At 43.9% G+C, this 18,502-nt stretch overlaps 1 protein-coding gene and 1 long non-coding RNA gene across 2 annotated transcripts in view; one reads left to right on the top strand and one right to left on the bottom strand.

Moving 5' to 3' along the window:
• The window catches only part of LOC130274358 (uncharacterized), a 195,789-nt gene extending 195,030 nt beyond the window's left edge, over positions 1-759 (top strand). Inside the window, exon 3 of the long non-coding RNA XR_008844337.1 lies at positions 675-759. This is a non-coding gene — a long non-coding RNA (uncharacterized LOC130274358). The remainder of the gene's footprint in view (positions 1-674) is intronic.
• The window catches only part of LOC130274357 (fibrocystin-L-like), a 352,807-nt gene that overhangs the window by 188,553 nt on the left and 145,752 nt on the right, over positions 1-18,502 (bottom strand). The window contains exons 13-16 of the mRNA XM_056522609.1: positions 13,441-13,551; positions 12,641-12,730; positions 3,519-3,778; positions 1,529-1,617 (exon numbers count right to left, since the gene is read on the bottom strand). Coding sequence (XP_056378584.1) covers positions 1,529-1,617; positions 3,519-3,778; positions 12,641-12,730; positions 13,441-13,551 — 550 coding nt within the window. The remainder of the gene's footprint in view (positions 1-1,528; positions 1,618-3,518; positions 3,779-12,640; positions 12,731-13,440; positions 13,552-18,502) is intronic.

Genomic DNA, 18,502 nt, shown 5'->3' with positions numbered 1-18,502 from the left:
GCCCACTAAAGGGGTACTCTGCTACTATACATCTTATCCCCTATCCACAGGATTGAGGATAAGTGTCTAATCGTGGGAGGTCTTCCGGCCGCTGGGACCCCCCGTAATCTCCTAGTCTTGTGTTATTGGCAATTGCTATAGCAGCAGATATGGTAATAATCCCTAGCATAAAGATATTTGTGACACAATTGTAGGAAGCTAAGCCATCTGATTCTATCTCACAGTGGCTCAATACACAATACCACATGGGCATGTGTTCTGTCTCTGTTTCTTGAATCATCATATTATAACTTGCTTGTGGCCACTGTAACTATGGGAGTGGCGTATTACTGTACCTATGGGAGTGGCGTATTACTGTACCTATGGGAGTGGCTTATTACTATATGCATGGGAGTGGCTTATTACTATATGCATGGGAGTGGCTTATTACTATATGCATGGGAGTGGCTTTGTAAACCCTCCCTTTGTTGTTCTCTAGACAAATAAATCACACTCATCCTGAGCTGGGGGAAGGAGTCACTTGTGGGATGAAGACATTTTGTGTGTATTTCTTCAAGTATTGCAAATCTGCTTATCTCAGGGGCGGACATCAGCCCCTAACTATTATTACTTGTGGCCTGACAGCAACAATCCTGTCCTGCATAAGAGTAATATGCTCTATTACACTTTTATAGGGTGTGTGCTCCTGCTCCCAGGTCTTCTTAACAATGTCCAGGATTCACCGTAGATGTCTTCTATGCATCATCTCAAATGGACAAAACCCTGTGTAGGATTGCGGTATTTGACATATTGGATACATTCAATAAGGTAAAAAACAAACCTAATCCTCCTCATCCATGTTAACCACTCTTTTTAACATGTCCTATAATGTCTTATTAAACCTTTTAATGGGCCATTGGTTTTTGGGTGACACACAGATATACACAGATGTTTAATTTTCAAGTCCTTTACATCTCTTCAATGACCTTAGACATAAAAGGAGTTTCCTGATCTGTAAGGTCCCCTGCATGTGGGAGACGTTAAAAAGAGAAGAGGCTTTCCCCCAAAAAAGGCCTCTGTGCCATAATCTAACTCCTCCAGTATATACTGATGTCTCCTTACAGACTATAGGGCCAACCAAATCCATTAACACACTCTCACAAAGGTAACTTCTAAAATGGGCAATGGTATTAAAGTACTCCTGAAGTATGACACAGAAGCAGTTAGTTGACTCTCTGAACATGATTCTCAGTCCCTCTCTGCTCTTCAGTATGAATCCCTGGCCAGTTACTCTGCAGGATACACATTCTTGTCTTTTCACTCCATAGGGATCTACCTAGCACATACTTGTGAGTCAGATCTAAGTCCACTCAGCGAGCAGCTTGTGGCACCCCAAAGCTGTTATTCCATGGACTTTTAATATAACACAATATTAGATTAAAAAAAAACATTGCAATGTACCAGCCTAAAATTACATAGTAAAATGCTGAAGTTGTAAGAAAATATTTTTGTTCTTAGCCAGAAAATGTAATCAAATAATCTGACTTACGGCTTGCCCGCCTGAAGGTAAAAAGTCTTTGACTGTTGAGATGAATACGAGCTATAACTATATGTGCTGTAGCTATAAGCAATCTGCACCTGTTAGAGGAAAATGAGAGAAAACAAGTGACAAGGTGGTCTCTGTTCACAGTGGTGTTATCCATTCTGTCAGTGTTTATAGTGTTTTTGATTTTGAGAAGAATGGTGTGGTCTGCAGAGCTAATTCCACCAGTGAGAAACTGCAGAACCCTACTGAAACCTGATTGACCCCCATTATCAGTCAAAGGGATCCATCAGGATTTGATAAGATCTGTCTTGTAATTGATCTGTCATATTAGCAATTTGTCTATGAATTTGTGGACGTATTTAAAAAAAAAAGTATGCCTGATAAAACACTACATGAACATAGCCTTATCTTAGGCTCTTCAAGGATTATACATCCATTTAAAGAGAAGCTACATCCAGTAGGGGCAGTGTAGAGCAATTTGTTTGTTATTTTTATTTTTTTATTTTTTACCATGGAGCATTCCTTGGTTTTAAGACTCCATTAACCAGTTTAGGGGTCTCCTCAAGACACAGTACCCCTTTGTCCCACATCAAGGGCTTCTCGCCTTATCAGCCAATACCTTGCTCTGTCCTGATGAGGGGCAATAACCCTGAAATAGCTGTGTTCAGGTGGATAAGGCTGGGTTCACATATGTCCGGCGTCTGGCGTAGTTTCCCTACTGCATGCAGCGGAGGGAAACTGATGCTAGAACTGATCCCATTCATTTGAATGGGAGAGTTCACAATCATCCAGCAGGATGGTTGGACACGCTGGACGGCACCGCACAGGGGAACACAGCTTCTACAGAAACAATGGACGTTGGATGCCATATAACTGATAACTACTGATGAACGTTGTCATCAGTTCTAGCATCAGTTCCGTTGAGATCAAGGTTGAGTTCACCTATGACGGATGCTGAACATATGTAAACCCAGCCCAACTATCCTTTTTGGGACAGATTCTGACTTGACATATACAGTAATAACCAATCATGTTTGAAGCCTCTGTAAGGGTTGAACATTGATTTGATGTAGAGGGTGGAGGGCATCAAGTTCTCCCCCTGAGGGACAGCTACTCTGGCCATCAAAAATACCAATTTCCCCATTTAATCTATTATTGGCCTTAAGTTGTCATAAATATTTTGTATAAATGTCAACAACACAAAATCTGTAAAAATTTTGAAGTGTCAACTTTCATATTTTTTTGGCTAAACCTTAGACAAGTAGTTTGGCTTGGTAAACAGTTTTTCCTGCTTCCAGCAGAATCTGACAATTGTGTTATGTATATTTGTGTTTCTATCAGCCAATATATAAATCCAGTAGGTCAAGGACCAGTTTTAGGCGAGGAGGTACACTGGACATTCCCAAGGCCCCCATTTTCTAGAGGGGGTACTGAGAGTAAGAACCCTAGTAGCAAGATAAAACCAAATAGTAGTATTAATCACAGTATGATGGTATTGTTTAGGATTTAACTTGCTCTATTGAGGGGTATTTATATTGCCAAGGACCATTTTCTATATAGACAGCCTTGGGTAAGTCCTTCATTGACTTCCTGGACATATACAGGTGAAAATCGATAAATTTTAATATCATGCAAAAGTTCATTTCTTTCAATGATGCAATATAAAAGGTGAAACTAATACATGAGAGAGACTCATTACATGCAAAGTAAGATCAAGCCATGATTTGTTATAATTATGATTATTATGGCTTACAGCTAATGAAAACCCCAAATCCCCAATATATAATATGATTTGGGGAGCCATGTCATCTGCTGGTGTTGGTTCACTGTGCTTCATTATGTCCAGGGTCAACGCATCTGTCTACCAGGAGATTTTGGAGCACTTTATGCTTCCTTCCACAGATGAGTTGCAGTACTGAAATAAATGACCTTTTGCACGATATTCTAAATTTTCGAGTTTCACCTGTGCAAGCAGATATATTGTCCCCATTACCTTTCCTGAAGGATCACCAGACTCATTGAAGTACAGAGCAGAATTAAATCCTTTTATATAGAAATTGTAATAATCTGTTTCCGAAGGCACAAAGAATCCACTGAATCGAGTGACAAAGATGTTGGTCTCCGAAGGCCAAGATTTGGATGTACCATCATTCCAAGAAAAACCGGCATATCCAGTGGAGTTTTCATTCAATTTTAGTGCATCAGTTAGTGATATGCTGACATTCCATCGCTCTACCTTCAGTCCTCGGCTTCCTAAAAGTAAAGCATAAGAATTAAAGGAGTTGTCTAATTTACATAAAGCATTTTCATATGACCTATTAGGAAATTATAAATTAATAGAGGTGACACTCTGTTAAGGATCTTCATCCTCTGACTAGGATAATAGTTCAAAATGGAGGACCCCTGTAAAGGAAATGTGTCAGCTGTATTTTTTGTCAAGAGTTCCCTTTCTTGGAGCTGATGGTACTTGCAAAACTTATAAAATTGCTTTTTTATTTTAAGCCAAGTATCAATGAGGGGGGCTTGAGCCTGACATGTTTCCCCACTTTTCCTCACCTTCTAGCACTTACTTGATTGATATAAAGAGATCTGTATATAAGTCAAAGAGGGGCTGAAGGATGCTGGCAGCGAGCACACTCTTGCTCTCTCCCCTGCTGCTGGTGGTACCGGTGATCGCATCGTGGGACGTGCCCGCATGTGAATGCTGGGCCGTCATTTACCCCCTATGGCGCACACGCCAACTCTTTCAGATTTGTGCTTGTCTGCTCCTGAATCTTTTTAGTCCCAGATTATTCTTGACCCCCTGCCGGATCATTGTGCCCTTGTGCGTTGGAGAAAGCGTTAACTGAACTGTGTCTTGTCTTACCGTGTACCAGTTTTGCCTGCCTCATTCCCTGATCATGCTTCCTTGCCACCTGCCCTCTGACCTCCTTGCTACGTATTCTGACCTTCTGCCTGTCCCAGACTACAAGTTCATCTCATCCTCTCTGTGCCACGCATCACCTCGGCTACCTTAGTGGACTAGTCGTATCAGGGGTAGCGTCCTGAGAGCCACCTGTCGCAGCAAGTCCATCCCGCTTTGCGGCAGGCTCTGGTGAAAATGAGCGGCTCCATGAACTCCGTTCCCAGGTACGGCTCAAGCCATCATCCCCACAAGGTACAGTGGATCCACATCTCCAGTCGTTACATTGTGTCAGGCTGTGACACTTAAGCAGCTGGACTCCATCTCCTTGACACTTGGCTTTGAAATAAAAAGTTGATTTTATAGGTTTGCAAACCACCATCAGGTCTAGAAAAGGTGCAGTTTGCTTTAATACTCTAAAAGCTATTTGATAGGCCTTGCTAAATGCCCCGATACCAGAGGCCTCTAGGAGGAGCCGGAAACTTATCTACCACATCTTCTTTGCAGCCAAAATTGCTATAGCCACGAGCTGGAAAAACTAATTCGATTCCCCTTCATTTGGTCAGATCCAAACTGAATTGGATTATGGCTAATGGCAAATAGACTAGTATTCTTATGGATAATCAAAAAGCTTTTCACGCTACTTTGCTGCCATGGATGGAGTATCTAGGCAACTCCCCTTAGATGCAACTCCTTACTTCCCTATTTATTACCTCCATACAGAGGTAGGGATTAGAGATGAGCAAAGTTTCCCCCAAAAAAAATTTTTCAGTCCGAATTTATTCGTAGTGAATTGATATTAAAAACAGCAATTTTTGGCATACAGAGAGCCTCAATAGGAACGTAGAACACTTTGCCTTGCTGTAACATGCATATAGTGTGTGCTGGGTTAGTGAAATAATACTGTTATTCAGTATAACATGCAGATCAGAGGCGTCGCTATCAAAATCACTTTCGCAGAGCAGCACAATGACAGAGCCTGGAGGTGGCATCAGTATGAGGAGACCATATAGTGGCTGAATGACACAGCGTGGAGGTAGCAGCAGCATGAGGAGAACATATAGTGGCTGAATGACACAGCCTGGAGTTGGCGGCAGCATGAGGAGAGCATATAGTGTCTGAATTACACAGCGTGGAGGTGGCAGCAGCATGAGGAGAACATATAGTGGCTGAATGACACAGCCTGGATTTGGCGGCAGCATGAGGAGACCACATAGTGGCTGAATGACACAGCCTGAAGTTGATGGCAGCATATAGTGGCTGAATGACACAGCCTGGAGTTTGCAGCAGCATGAGGAGAACATATAGTGGCTGAATGACACAGCCTGCAGGTGGCAGAAGCATGAGGAGACCACATAGTGGCTGAATGACACAGCCTGAATTTGGTGGCAGCATATAGTGGCTGAATGACACAGCCTGGAGGTGGCGGAAGCATGAGGAGACCATATAGTGGCTGAATGACACAGCCTGGAGTTGGCGGCAGCATGAGGAGACCACATAGTGGCTGAATGACACAGCCTGGAGTTGGCGCAGCATATAGTGGCTGAATGACACAGCCTGGAGTTTGCGGCAGCATGAGGTGAACATATAGTGGCTGAATGACACAGCCTGGAGGTGGCAGCAACATGTGGAGAACATATGGTAGCAGTATGAGACAGCTTGGAGCTAGCATCAGCATGAGGAGAACATATGGTGGCAGTATGAGACAGCTTGGAGCTGGCATCAGCATGAGGAGAACATATGGTGGCAGAATGAGACAGCCTGGAGCTGGCATCAGCATGAGGAGAACACATGGTGTCAGAATGAGACAGCCTGGAGGTGGCAGCATCAGGAGTCCTGAAAGTGACCCGGTGACATAGTGGTGCAGTGGGTGGCAATACCAGTACCCGGTGACGAAGTTGAGTGAAAAAAAGAAGAACTTGGCATCAGATGTGTGGCATCAGGCGGGTGGCAGGATCAAAATAGTAGCTGAGGCAGGTAGGCAGAAGAAAATGGTCTCTTTTGTAAAAGTGTTAGTGTGAACAAGTATTGAGGATATGCATTACGTAAAATTTTACTTTTAATAATAAGCTTAGGATAAAATATATGGATCCACATTTTTTTTTAAATCAAACAAAAGGAAAGGTGTGCAAAAAACACCATGTGCCACCTACACCACCAAATATTGATGTGATGCAAAGACCTCGAAAAGGTGGAAGGGAACAACGTATGGTCCAATGTAACCAGTGGGGGTATAAACTTCCCCTGAATGGCCTACTCTCGCATTATTAATTCCCTTCTTAGCAAGTGTTACTTGCCCTAAAAAGGGTGTCCCCTCACATGAACCCCTCCCTATTTCCACCTACAAACACTGCCATTTCCCAAGGTTTTTAGGTGGAAATAGTGATTGGTTCCTGTGTGGGGCTGCCCTTTTTAAGACAAGTAAGTCTTTCCTCAAAAAGGTGGAAGGGAACTACGTATTGTCCATTAAAGCAGGTGGGGGTAAAAACTTCCCCTGTAAGGCCCTACTCTCGCCCTATTAATTCTTTTCTTGGCAAGTGTTACTCACAATAAAAAAGGTGGCCCCACACAGGAAACTCTCTCTATTTCCACCTAAAAACCCTGGGAAATGGCAGTGTTTGTAGGCGGAAATAGAGAGAGGTTCCTGTGTGGGGCCGCCCTTTGTAGGGCAAGTAACACTTGCCAAGAAGGGAATTAATAATGCGAGAGTAGGGCCTTACAGAGGAAGTTTTTACCTCAACCAGTTACAATGGACCATACGTTGTTCCCTTCCACCTTTTATTGGTCTTTGCATCACATCAATACTTGGTGGTGTAGGTTGCACATGGTGTTTTTTGCACACCTTTCCCTTTGTTTGATTTTAAAAAAAAAATGTGTGTCCATATATTTTATACTAAGAATATTATTAAAAGTTAAGTTTTACGTAATGCATATCCTCAATACTTATTTGTGGTCTGATGCTGAGGAATGTCTGTAACATGCACGTGTAAGTAAACATGGCTGGTACTGTGAAACTGGCATCAGATGTGTGGCATCAGGTGGGTGGCAGGATCAGAATAGTAGCTGAGGCAGGTAGGCAGAAGAAACCAGTCTCTTTGACAAAGTATTATTTACAAGGGAGAATTGGGGCTCAGGGTAAAGGATGTATGGACACAACTGACTTGTTAAATTAAATGTTCTTATTTATTAAATTATCAAATGATAAAAAATCTATTTATTTCAATTATAAAACGTGGTAAGTACCGTGACCCACAGGGTAAATAATACTATTTATTTCACCTTGGGTATGGGTGTTACTGTTGGGTAGCCCGGGTTGCTATTGGTTACGGTCTGAACATAGAGCCACTCCAAGTCCTTCTTTCTCTTTGACAAAGTGTTGGTGTGGCACCATTGATAATCTACTCTGATGCATCAGGCATTGGTGGGTGGACATCTTTGCTGATCCATGCCTGATTCATCTTCACAAAGGTCAGTCTCTCCACATTTTTCGTGGACAGACGAGTTCTTCTTGGGGTTACTATGGCCCCCGCCGCACTAAACACCCACTCTGATGGCACACTACAGACCAGGCAGGACAGCTTTTCCAGGGCAAACTCTGCTAGTTGCAGCCACAAATCAAGTTTGACTGCCCAGAAGTCCAGCGGATCTTCAAGGTGTGTTGGCATGGTCATGTCAAGGTATGCTATCACCTGCTGGTTCAGTTCTTGCTCCAGTTCAACCTGCTGCTGATGAGTTGCTTCACTATGTGGGTGAAGAATGGTACTCATCAGCGACTGTAGACTCAGGCTGCTGCTGATGGAGCTGGTACTGCTCCTGCCACCCCACCTCTATCCAGTAGCCATGGCAGTAGAACGTGAGCACAGAGGGCACCCCAAGTCAGACCTGCGAGAGGATGGATGATGACGCAGATAGGCATCGGCCAACTGACTAAGTAGGATGTCTCTGTAGTAGGTCAGTTTGCCCTCCCTCTCAGTGGGTGTAAAAAAGTTCCCAATTTTGTGCTGGTACAGAGGGATAAGGTGGAGACCCAGAAGTCATCCCGCTGTCGAATGGGGACAATTCGGCTGTCACTACGCAAGCAAGGGAGCATGCATCGTGCCATTTGTGCAAGTGACTCGGAGGGACTCCCTGCCTCCATCTCCACTGCATACTGCCACTGTGTGTCTGGGTCCTTTGTCTCGCTTTGGATAATCAAGAAATCGGTGATGGCTTTTCTCTGTTCATATAGTCGGTCCAACTTATGGAAGGTGGAATTCCAACGTGTGGAAACGTTGCAAATCAGACTATGTTGGGGGATCTCGTTCTGACGCTGCAGCTCAAGGAGGGTGTGCTTTGCGGTGTACGAGTGGCTGAAGTACATGCAAAGTTTCCTTCCCATTGTCAGGATGTCTTGCAGAAGGGGGAACACTTCAGGAACCGCTTGACAACCAGATTGAACATGTGTGCCATGCAGGGTGCATGTCTCAGGCTTCCTTGTCGCAGCGCAGACAAGATATTCTTCCCGTTGTCAGTCACCATGGTTACCATTTCCAGTTTTCGTGGAGTAAGCCATGATTGGATTTCTTGATGAATGACTTTTAGCAGTTCCTCCCCTATGTGACTCCGTTCGCCAATGCAAGCCATGTGAAGAACAGCGTGACACTGCCGTGCCCTGCACACATGGTATGCTGGAGGGGCACTGAGACTTGTCCGTGCAGTGGAGGCTGAGGACACGGTGGAGGATGAGGAGGCGGAGTTGCACACGGACCAACGGCCTGAGAGCGTGGAGGCAGAAGTGGCGTGATCTGTCCAAGTTGCTGTTGTGGCTGCGCAGGAACCAACCACAAGAAGAACCCCCTGGGTGGGTTAGGGATCCCACTAATATATATCACACAAACCCGGGGCCTAAGCCCAGAGCACAAATCCCTATAGGGTGAACCCCCAAAAAATAAAATATAACTTTTATTGTATTATCATATAAAATGATGACAAGTGATTAAAACCCCAAATTTCACAGTTCCAGATAAGTAATGAGTTCTGGGATTACCCCAGTAGTTTCCTGTCTTATGGGTCTGCAGTACCCAAACAAATGGAATCTGTTTTCTTCCATTTGTTTGGGTACTGCAGACCCATAAGACAGGAAACTACTGGGGTAATCCCAGAACTCATTACTTATCTGGAACTGTGAAATTTGGGGTTTTAATCACTTGTCATCATTTTATATGATAATACAATAAAAGTTATATTTTATTTTTGGGGGGTTCACCCTATAGGGATTTGTGCTCTGGGCTTAGGCCACGGGTTTGTGTGATATATGCGCAGGAACCACATTCACCCAGTGGGCCATAAAGGACATGTATTGTCCCTGACCGTAGTTAAAGCTCCACACGTAGGCACTGCCATGCACTTTGGTACACACCAATAGGCTCAAGGACTTCTTTTCAACAAAATTGTGCAGGGCTGGTACTGCCTTCTTCATAAAGAAATGACTGCTTGGGACTCTCCAAGCCATCAGTTCTCTTAAAGGTGCAGAGTCCACTACTTGAAAAGGGAGGTACTGCAGCACCAGCAACTTGGACAGGAGCCATTCAGCTTCTGCGCGTTGGATGAGTGGGCGCATACTGTTGTCTCTTGGACATGGCTTCGCCGATGGATTGCTGGCGAAATGACTGACTCGAAGTAGGAGGAGCAGGAGCATCTGAAGCGACAGAAGATGGGTATGACTCACAGCTCTCTTCGGCTGAGGAGATGGAGCCGTGGCTGGCTGAAACAGGGAGCAGCGTGCCACTGGGTGATGTAGCAGGCTGGACCACCACATTGGAGCCATGGTTCTCCCCGTCCGCTTTATGGTGATGATGCATATGTTGACGCAGGGCCGTGGTGCCAACATTGGGACCCTGGCCATGCTTCACCTTCTGCCGACACATCTTGCATGCGGCCAGGTTAACATCCTCCGAATGCTTGATGAAATACTGCCACACCGCCGAGTAACTGATTTTCCCACCAACAGTCCACACTGATTGACTGATACTGCCACCGACTCCAGGAACCCCGTCCCACTACCTCCTGGGAAGGTAGGCTGCCACAAAGCAGGTGGTCTACCCCGGGCACGTTTGGCTCCAGACTTTCCACTTCAGCCACCATGCTGACTGCCAACCATGCTACCACCTTGCTGGCTCAGCTGCTGCCTCACGGTCAACCTGCAACCCTCTTCTCCTGATGATGATAAAGCCCCTTCTGCACCCAGCTCCCAAGTGCGATCGGCATCATCATCATCGAGTTGTGTCTGCACGTCACTAATGTCCTCCTCAGGTTCCTCGAAAGTGTCTGCTTCAGGAGCCTGAACGCTCGCAACACCACCTCCCATGCCACTCTCCTAATCACTACTTGCCCGCCTAGCAGAAGAAGCAGCAGATGTCTCCTCCGCTTCTTGGCTGGGCAGTAGCAGCATAGGACAGAGGCAATGGGAGGACAGGTACTGCTCCCAGGCCATGCCAACTAAGGGTTGTGTCTGAGGAATCCACCGACTGTTGACTGGGGGTGTCAGATGTCACTTGTGATGAAGTGGATGACTGTGTTATCCAATCAATGGGTTGCTGGTCGAGACACGACCGCTAGCTGATACCAGTAGCTCAGGCCTTTCGCTGCAACTCCTGCTGCCACTCGCCACTAGTCTGCTGCGACCTCGGCCTGATGAATGTAAGCCTCTGCCACTCCTCTGTGCATGTCCTGGCACTTCTCTGCCTGACATACTTAGTGCGTATATGAGGGGAGTACAATACACTCCACTACGCTTAAAACAGTATTTGTCTACAACACCAGCAGTTGTGTACTTTTGGCTGGCCTTTCACACTATCTAGGCCCTTAAGACTTTAACAGTAACAAAATGGTACACCACTTAGATATACATATGTGGTATGGACTTATGAGGGGAGGACAATGCGCTCCAATACGCTTAAAACAGTATCACCAGCAGGTGTCTACTTTTGGCTGGCCTTTCACAGAGTTTAGGTCCTTAAGACTTTAACAGGAACAAAATAGTAGGGATTGGGAGGTGAATCGCTGCTGTAAAAATGCTTTTCTGTGCAACACACAGCGCTGTCTGTTCCTTCTCTCTCTGCAATAAAAGGCTGAAGTGACTGGCCGCATGATGGCTGCCAATTATATAGGGCGGTGACATCACAGGGGTGGCTGGCTGCTCATAGGCTGCGTGCTGCATGTGATTCAGGGTCATCCCGCCTACCCGCCTTTCCAGGATTCTTTGCCCCATGTCCTCATATGTGGATCCGCCATTTTAGATGCCCTGGAGCCTGGAACGCACTAAGTGAAGTTAATGAAGCGATTCATGCCATCGATATGCAGCGATATTTGCACTCGTGAATCAAATTTTTCATGAAATTCATAATGAATTTGGATTCATCAGATTAGATTTGTTCATCCCTAGTAGGGAATACCACTAACTCCCCTCTTCCCTCCCCCAAGTCTGTATGTCTAGTCTGTTAGTCTGTTCCCCCCCGTGTCTGTCTTTGTCTTCTTTCCTCCAGGATTCCAGGAGTTTTATTTTGAATGATTCATTTATTATACTTATCGGTTGCTCACCTCTGTTATTTTATACCACTTGATAAACTGGCCTTGCTCAAGTAGCCTACTGGCCACCCTCCCCTGGATCATACTGCCAGCACATACAAAGGTAACCAACGCCTTTTTTCAAGCTGGCTGCTGCTGAACCTTGATCCTCCACTCAAGTTGCCCTCAGTTCCAACTACTCTTAATGCAATTGATCAGTCCAGTACCTGAATGTATGTGTTTTGTTTACTCTGTTGTTTCCAAACTTTAATAAAATCTTTGAAAGAGAAAAGCTATTTGACCGTTTCTGCAGCTCTTGGAAGCAAATGGAGCTACAGATTCTATTTAAATTAACTTTTCCTAGAAGAAACTTTGATAGCTTATTAATGTCTCACCCCATTCCTTTCAGGCTTTCTAGTTCCTCCGGCCTGTTTGCAGTAGCTGGAGGTGGTCAGAAAAGCAGAAAGCAGCCAAAGCAGGGAAGTTAAGCAATTTTGTTTAACTCCTATTGAATTTAATGGACAGTTTTAGTCTCAGGCTGGGTAATAAATCTGGGCCACTGTAACATTTTTATGACCATCCAATATTTCAGAACATCTGACAATTCAGCACCTATCAGTGCTGAACATATGGAATATGACTATGTATACTTTTTAAATTGTATTTACCTGGGAAAAGCGAAGGCAGAACAGGCGGCTTTGGTGGACTCCTACAAGTTATTTTTGCATCTGTTAATCTAAGAATTTGACATTCTTTTCCTGTGACACAAAGAAAATAAACATGAGCATAAGCAATATCCATTCAATGTATGCATGTAGAATAAAAAATAGGGCAATCTGGTACATAATAATAATTAAAACTATTTAATTGAATCAAAACTTTTCCATGTGTCTACATCTCTTATGCAGGCATGTGAGTCTCCATGATTACATACTACAAATAACCCTGTGTAGTCGGATCCTGTAGTCACACTTATTTTGTGGGAGATGGAACCTGGTTGCTTTGAGCAACTGCTCCAATTTTTCTTTCACACGTTTCAATAAATCTTCTCCCTTGAGTGCATAAATTTGGTATAAAGACATATAGGACAGATGGAAATGTTTACTACTACTACAGGATCAGAGTATGTTTGTAGTCTGTTACCATGAAGACACATTGGCCTTCACAGGAGCTGTAGAATAGAAAACAAAACATTTTATCAAGACCAGTTTCAAATAAGCTGCACTTTTCATTTCAGATCCTAAGGAACGATAAAAAATTAGCTGAGAAGGTGGACACATGCTTTCATTTATTTTCTATTCTCCCTTGCACACCAGTTTATGCTTCTCTGTAAAGTTTACGAAAAATCATCTATTACTACCTGGAAACTGACAACAAGCAGGATTGCTGCTGTTTATGGAAGTATTCCAAAAATATCATAATAATCCAGAAATAATAAAGTTACAATAAAGAAACAAAACTCTCTCACCTCCTACAAGGACTTTGGCTGGAGCATTTGTTTTATCAAAATACCGTCCAGATATTGTGATTATTGTACCTCCTTGTATACCTCCAGACGAGGGGAAGATCCCTGTAATCTCTAGAAAAGTAACCACAATAGGCAATATAGTGAATTTAATGTCATCAGATTATCAGAGATGTAAGGACGTGTTCAAATCTTGTTTTTATCATACTTTTGGTTCGCAGGACAGGAATGCCCCCAGTGTTATTTTGGTAGACATTTGGATGGTAAATGTTGGCATACTTTTTTGTCACGGTATTAAGAACCATAGTTCTATATGAAAAAAACATATGGGGGGAATTTATCATAACTGACAACTCTTAATCATAAAAATAATTTACTTATAAAGAGCCAATATAATCCTCAACATTTTACAATTTTGAAGGTACAAAAAAGGACACATATCAGATGTTACAATGTTGCCATGTTTTATAAATAGCGTAGGTTACATAAAAGTGGTTGAAGCAGTCATCAGTCGTTCTCTGAATGCAAAAAGCATAAGGGGACACTGCTGAATAATAGTGGAGGAACATATAAGCAAATGTTATAAGCCTGCTGTAAGACATATGTCTTTAGGGCACATTTAAAACTAAGTTGGGTATAAGTTTGAAGGTTTAGGGCATTGCATTCCAGAGAACTGGTGCAACATAAGTAAAGTCTTGGAGAAGGGAGTGAGAGGTTGGGATTATAGAAGATGTTAGTTTTAGATCATCGGCAGAGCCGAGAGCACGTGCAGGGTGGTAGACAGAGATGAGAGAGGAGATGTAGGGAGGGGAAGCACTGTGGAGAGCTTTGTGGATTTGTGGGAGGATTTTGTATGGTCTCCTGGACTGATTGAGTAACCAGTGTAGGGACTGTAACAGGGGGTGGGGGGGGGTGGGGCATTGGTATGATGACTGGAGAGGAAGATGAGTCTGGCTGCTGCATTTAGGATGGGCTGGAGAGGGGAGAGTTTAGAGAAGTGAAGGGAATTATAGACCTGTTAGTTTAACCTCCATTGTATGTAAATTGTTTGAGGGTTTTCAAAGAGATGCTATTTTGGAGTATTTTGATAAAAATAAATGTATGACTCCATATCAGCATGGCTTTATGAGGGATCGGTCCTGTCAAACTAACCTGATCAGCTTTTATGAGGAGGTGAGCTCCAGACTGGACCAGGGGCAATCGCTGGATGTCATATATCTGGATTTTTCCAAAGCATTTGATACGGTGCCACAAAAGATTGGTACATAAAATGAGAAGAATGGGGCTGGGGGATAATGTGTGTAAGTGGGTAAGTAACTGGCTCAGTTATAGGAAATAGTGTTGAGCGGCATAAGCCATATTCGAATTTGCGATATTTCGCTAATATATGGACGAATATTCGTCATATATTCGCTAAATTTGCATATTCGTAATATTCGCAGTATATTTTCGCATATGCGAAAATTTGCATATGCGAAAATCTGAATATACAAAAATTTGAATATACAAAAATCATAACGACATGCAGGAAAATGTATACGTTAAAAATTTTCATCTTCTGTCCCCTATAACTTTTTTAGTTTTCCGTGTATGGGGCGGTATGAGGGCTCATTTTTTGCACCGTGATCTGAAGCTTTTAGCGGTACCATTTTTGTATTGATCAGACTTTTTGATCGATTTTTATTCATTTTTCATGATACAAAAAGTGACCAAAAATATGCTATTTTGGACTTTACATGTACGCCATTGACCGTATGGTTTAATAAACAATAAATTTTTATAATTCGGACATTTCTGCACGCGGCAATACCACATATGTTCATTTTTATTTACACAGTTTTTTTTTTTTTATGGGAAGAGGGGAGTTATTCAAACTTTTATTAGGGAAGGGGTTAAATTATCTTAACTTTTTTTTTCACTTTTTTTTGCAGTGTTATAGCCCCCTCTAGTGGCTATAATACTGCACTAACTGATCTTTTACATTGATCAATGGTATCTCATTGGATAACATTCAGTGCCGCACGCTATTAGCCACAAGTTCTGCCCACTGTTAGAGGCAGGGCCCGACCTGCTATGATGCGGGGCCACGCCCGGCCACTTGAGTCCTTAAGTGGTTAATGACCTGGGTTAAATAGTAAAGTAGCAATGTTTGCAGATGATACTAAACTCTGTAAAGTGGCCAACACAGTAGAGGACTGTGCACTGTTACAAATGGATCTGGATAGGTTGGAGGTTTGAGCTGGGAAATGGCACATGAGGTTCAACACTGATAAATGTAATGTAAGGTCATGCACATGGGGAGGAAACATCCGGGCTGGGATTTTGTATTAAATGGGAGAACACTTGGGACGACTGACATGGAAAAGGACTGTATAGTCTTAGTTAATAGTAAATTTTGCTGTAATGGCCAGTGTCGGGCATCTGCTGCTAAGGCAAATAAAATCATGGGGTGCATCAATAGGGGCATAGATGCCCACGACAAGGAAATATTTCTACCGCTGTACAAATCACTAGTCAGACCACACATAGAATACTGTGTACAGTACTGGGCACCAGTGTACATAAAGATATAGAGGAGCTGGAGAGGGTTCAAAGACGGGCAAACAGGGTAATACGGGGAATGGGAGGACTACAGTACTCAGAAAGATTATCAAAATTAGGGTTATTTAGTTTAGAAAAAAGAAGGCTTAGGGGCGACCTAATAACTATGTATAAATATATCAGGGGACAGTACAGAGATATCTCCCATGATCTATTTATACCCAGGACTGTATCTATAACAAGGGGGCATCCTCTACGTCTAGAGTAAAGAAGGTTTCTACACCAGCACAGACATGGGTTCTTTACTGTAAGAGCAGTGAGACTATGGAACTCTCTGCCGGAGGAGGTGGTCATGGTGAACTCTGTTCAAAAGGGGTATGGATGCATTTTTGGAGAATAATAACATCGCTGGTTATGTATACTAGATTTATAGGGACAGAACATTGATCCAGGGATTTATTCTGATGCCATATTTGGAGTCGGGAAGGAATTTTTACCTCTTGTATGAGGGTTTTTTGCCTTCCTTTGGATCAACTCAGTAGGGACTCATTAGGGATATAGGTTGAACTTTGTGGACTCTGGTCTTTTTTCACCCTTATGAACTAGATTACTATGTTACTATGAAGGCCGATTAGTAAGGAGTTACAATAATCAAGGTGAAAATGAATCAGTGCAACAACCACAGTTTTAGCTTTTTCAACAATAAAAGCACGGATTCTGACCAAATTGATAAAGGAATTGAATATAGGGAGCGAATGACAGATCAGAGTCTAGCATGACTCCAAGACAGTGCGCTTGCTGCTCAAGAGTTATAGTAGTACCACATGCTGATATGGAAATGTCAGGTTTAGGTAGATTAGTCAATGGAGCTAATACAAGAAGTTCTATTTTTAGAAACATTTTGTTTCAGATAAAGAGAGGACATGAAATTTGAGACAACAGAGAGACAATCACTGGTATTTTGTAGGAGTGCCGGGGTGATATCACAGGAATAGGTATAGAGCTCCACTGATAAGACAAATAAAGCAGCACTAACCACTTCTGATTTCTTCAAGACTTATTTGCTACAGACAGCGTTAAACAAAACAAGCACATACATCTGTTTCACTTTTAGGGCTTCTGTAGTGAATAAAGCTTAAAAAAAACAGTAGTGAGTGCTGCCTTATTTGTCCTATTGGTGGAGTACTTGTAATATGGATTACTTGTAAGTGCTCTTTGAGGGCAAGCACCATCAGAGCAAGAAAGCTACTGTCAGGATTCGGACTGGTATGCAGCGAGGACACTGATGTCAGTGGGGTGATGGCGTGGGCCGTACCAGGGGAACGGAATCTAAGGGGTTACTGGTTTTCACCAGAGCCCGCCGCAAAGCGGGATGGGCTTGCAGCGGCAGGTAACCCCCAGGTCGTTCCACCCGATAGCGACTCACCCCCAGCTGACAGCTGAGACAGGCGCGGTACACAGGGACAAGGCAAGAGCAAGTTCGGACGTAGCAGAAGGTCAGGGCAGGCAGCAAGAGTCGTAGTCAGGGGCAACAGCAGAAGGTCTGGGTACACAGGCTTGGGAAAACACTAAAGGCTTTCACAGAGCACAAGGCAACAAGATCCGGCAAGGACAGGAAGGGGAAGTGGGTTTATATATACATAGCACAGGTGCAGGTACTGATTGGGCCAGGCACCAATTAATGGTGCACTGGCCCTTTAAATTTCAGAGAGCCGGCGCGCGTGCGCCCTAGAGAGCGGGGCCGCACGCCGGGACTGAACAGCCAGGAGACGGGGCAGGTGAGACCAGTGCAGCGCGGATCGCATCCCCGCCGGTGACACCAGTGCAGCGCTCCCGGTCAGCGTGTCTGACCGGGGCGCTGCACAGAGACGAACGCTGCGAGCGCTCCGGGGAGGAGCAGGGACCCGGAGCACTGGGCGTAACAGCTACTTAGTGGCTGCATCCTATAGTCTAAAGGTGAAGAGCACCCATTAATAGTGATGTCGCGAACATAAAATTTTCGGTTCGCGAACGGCGAACGCGAACTCCCGCAAAAGTTTGCGAAGCGGCGAACCAGGCGAACCGCCATTGATTGCAATGGGCAGGCGAATTTTAAAACCCACAGGGACTCTTTATGGCCACAAAAGTGATTTAAAAGTTGTTTCAAGGGGACTAACACCTGGACTGTGGCGTGCCGGAGGGGGATCCATGGCAAAACTCCCATGGAAAATTACATAGTTGATGCAGAGTCTGGTTTTAATCCATAAAGGGCATAAATCACCTAACATTCCTTAATTCTTTGGAATAACGTGCTTTTGCCCCCTTTAGGCAGCACATAGTTAGATCCCCCCTTTAGGCATCACATAGTTAGATCCCCCCTTTAGGCAGCACATAGATTCCCCCATGTTAGGCAGCACATAGTTAGAGCTCCCCTTTAGGCAGCACATAAGATTCCCCCAAATTAGGCAGCACATAGTTAGTTCCCCCCTTTAGGAAGCACATAGATTCCCCCATGTTAGGCAGCACATAGTTAGAGGCCCCCTTT

Source organism: Hyla sarda, chromosome 5 (genome assembly GCF_029499605.1).
Source record: "Hyla sarda isolate aHylSar1 chromosome 5, aHylSar1.hap1, whole genome shotgun sequence".
Classification (NCBI taxonomy): Eukaryota; Metazoa; Chordata; class Amphibia; order Anura; family Hylidae; genus Hyla; species Hyla sarda.
The sequence above is the reverse complement of the archived record's forward strand: the minus strand, read 5'-3'. Positions and strand labels throughout refer to the sequence as shown.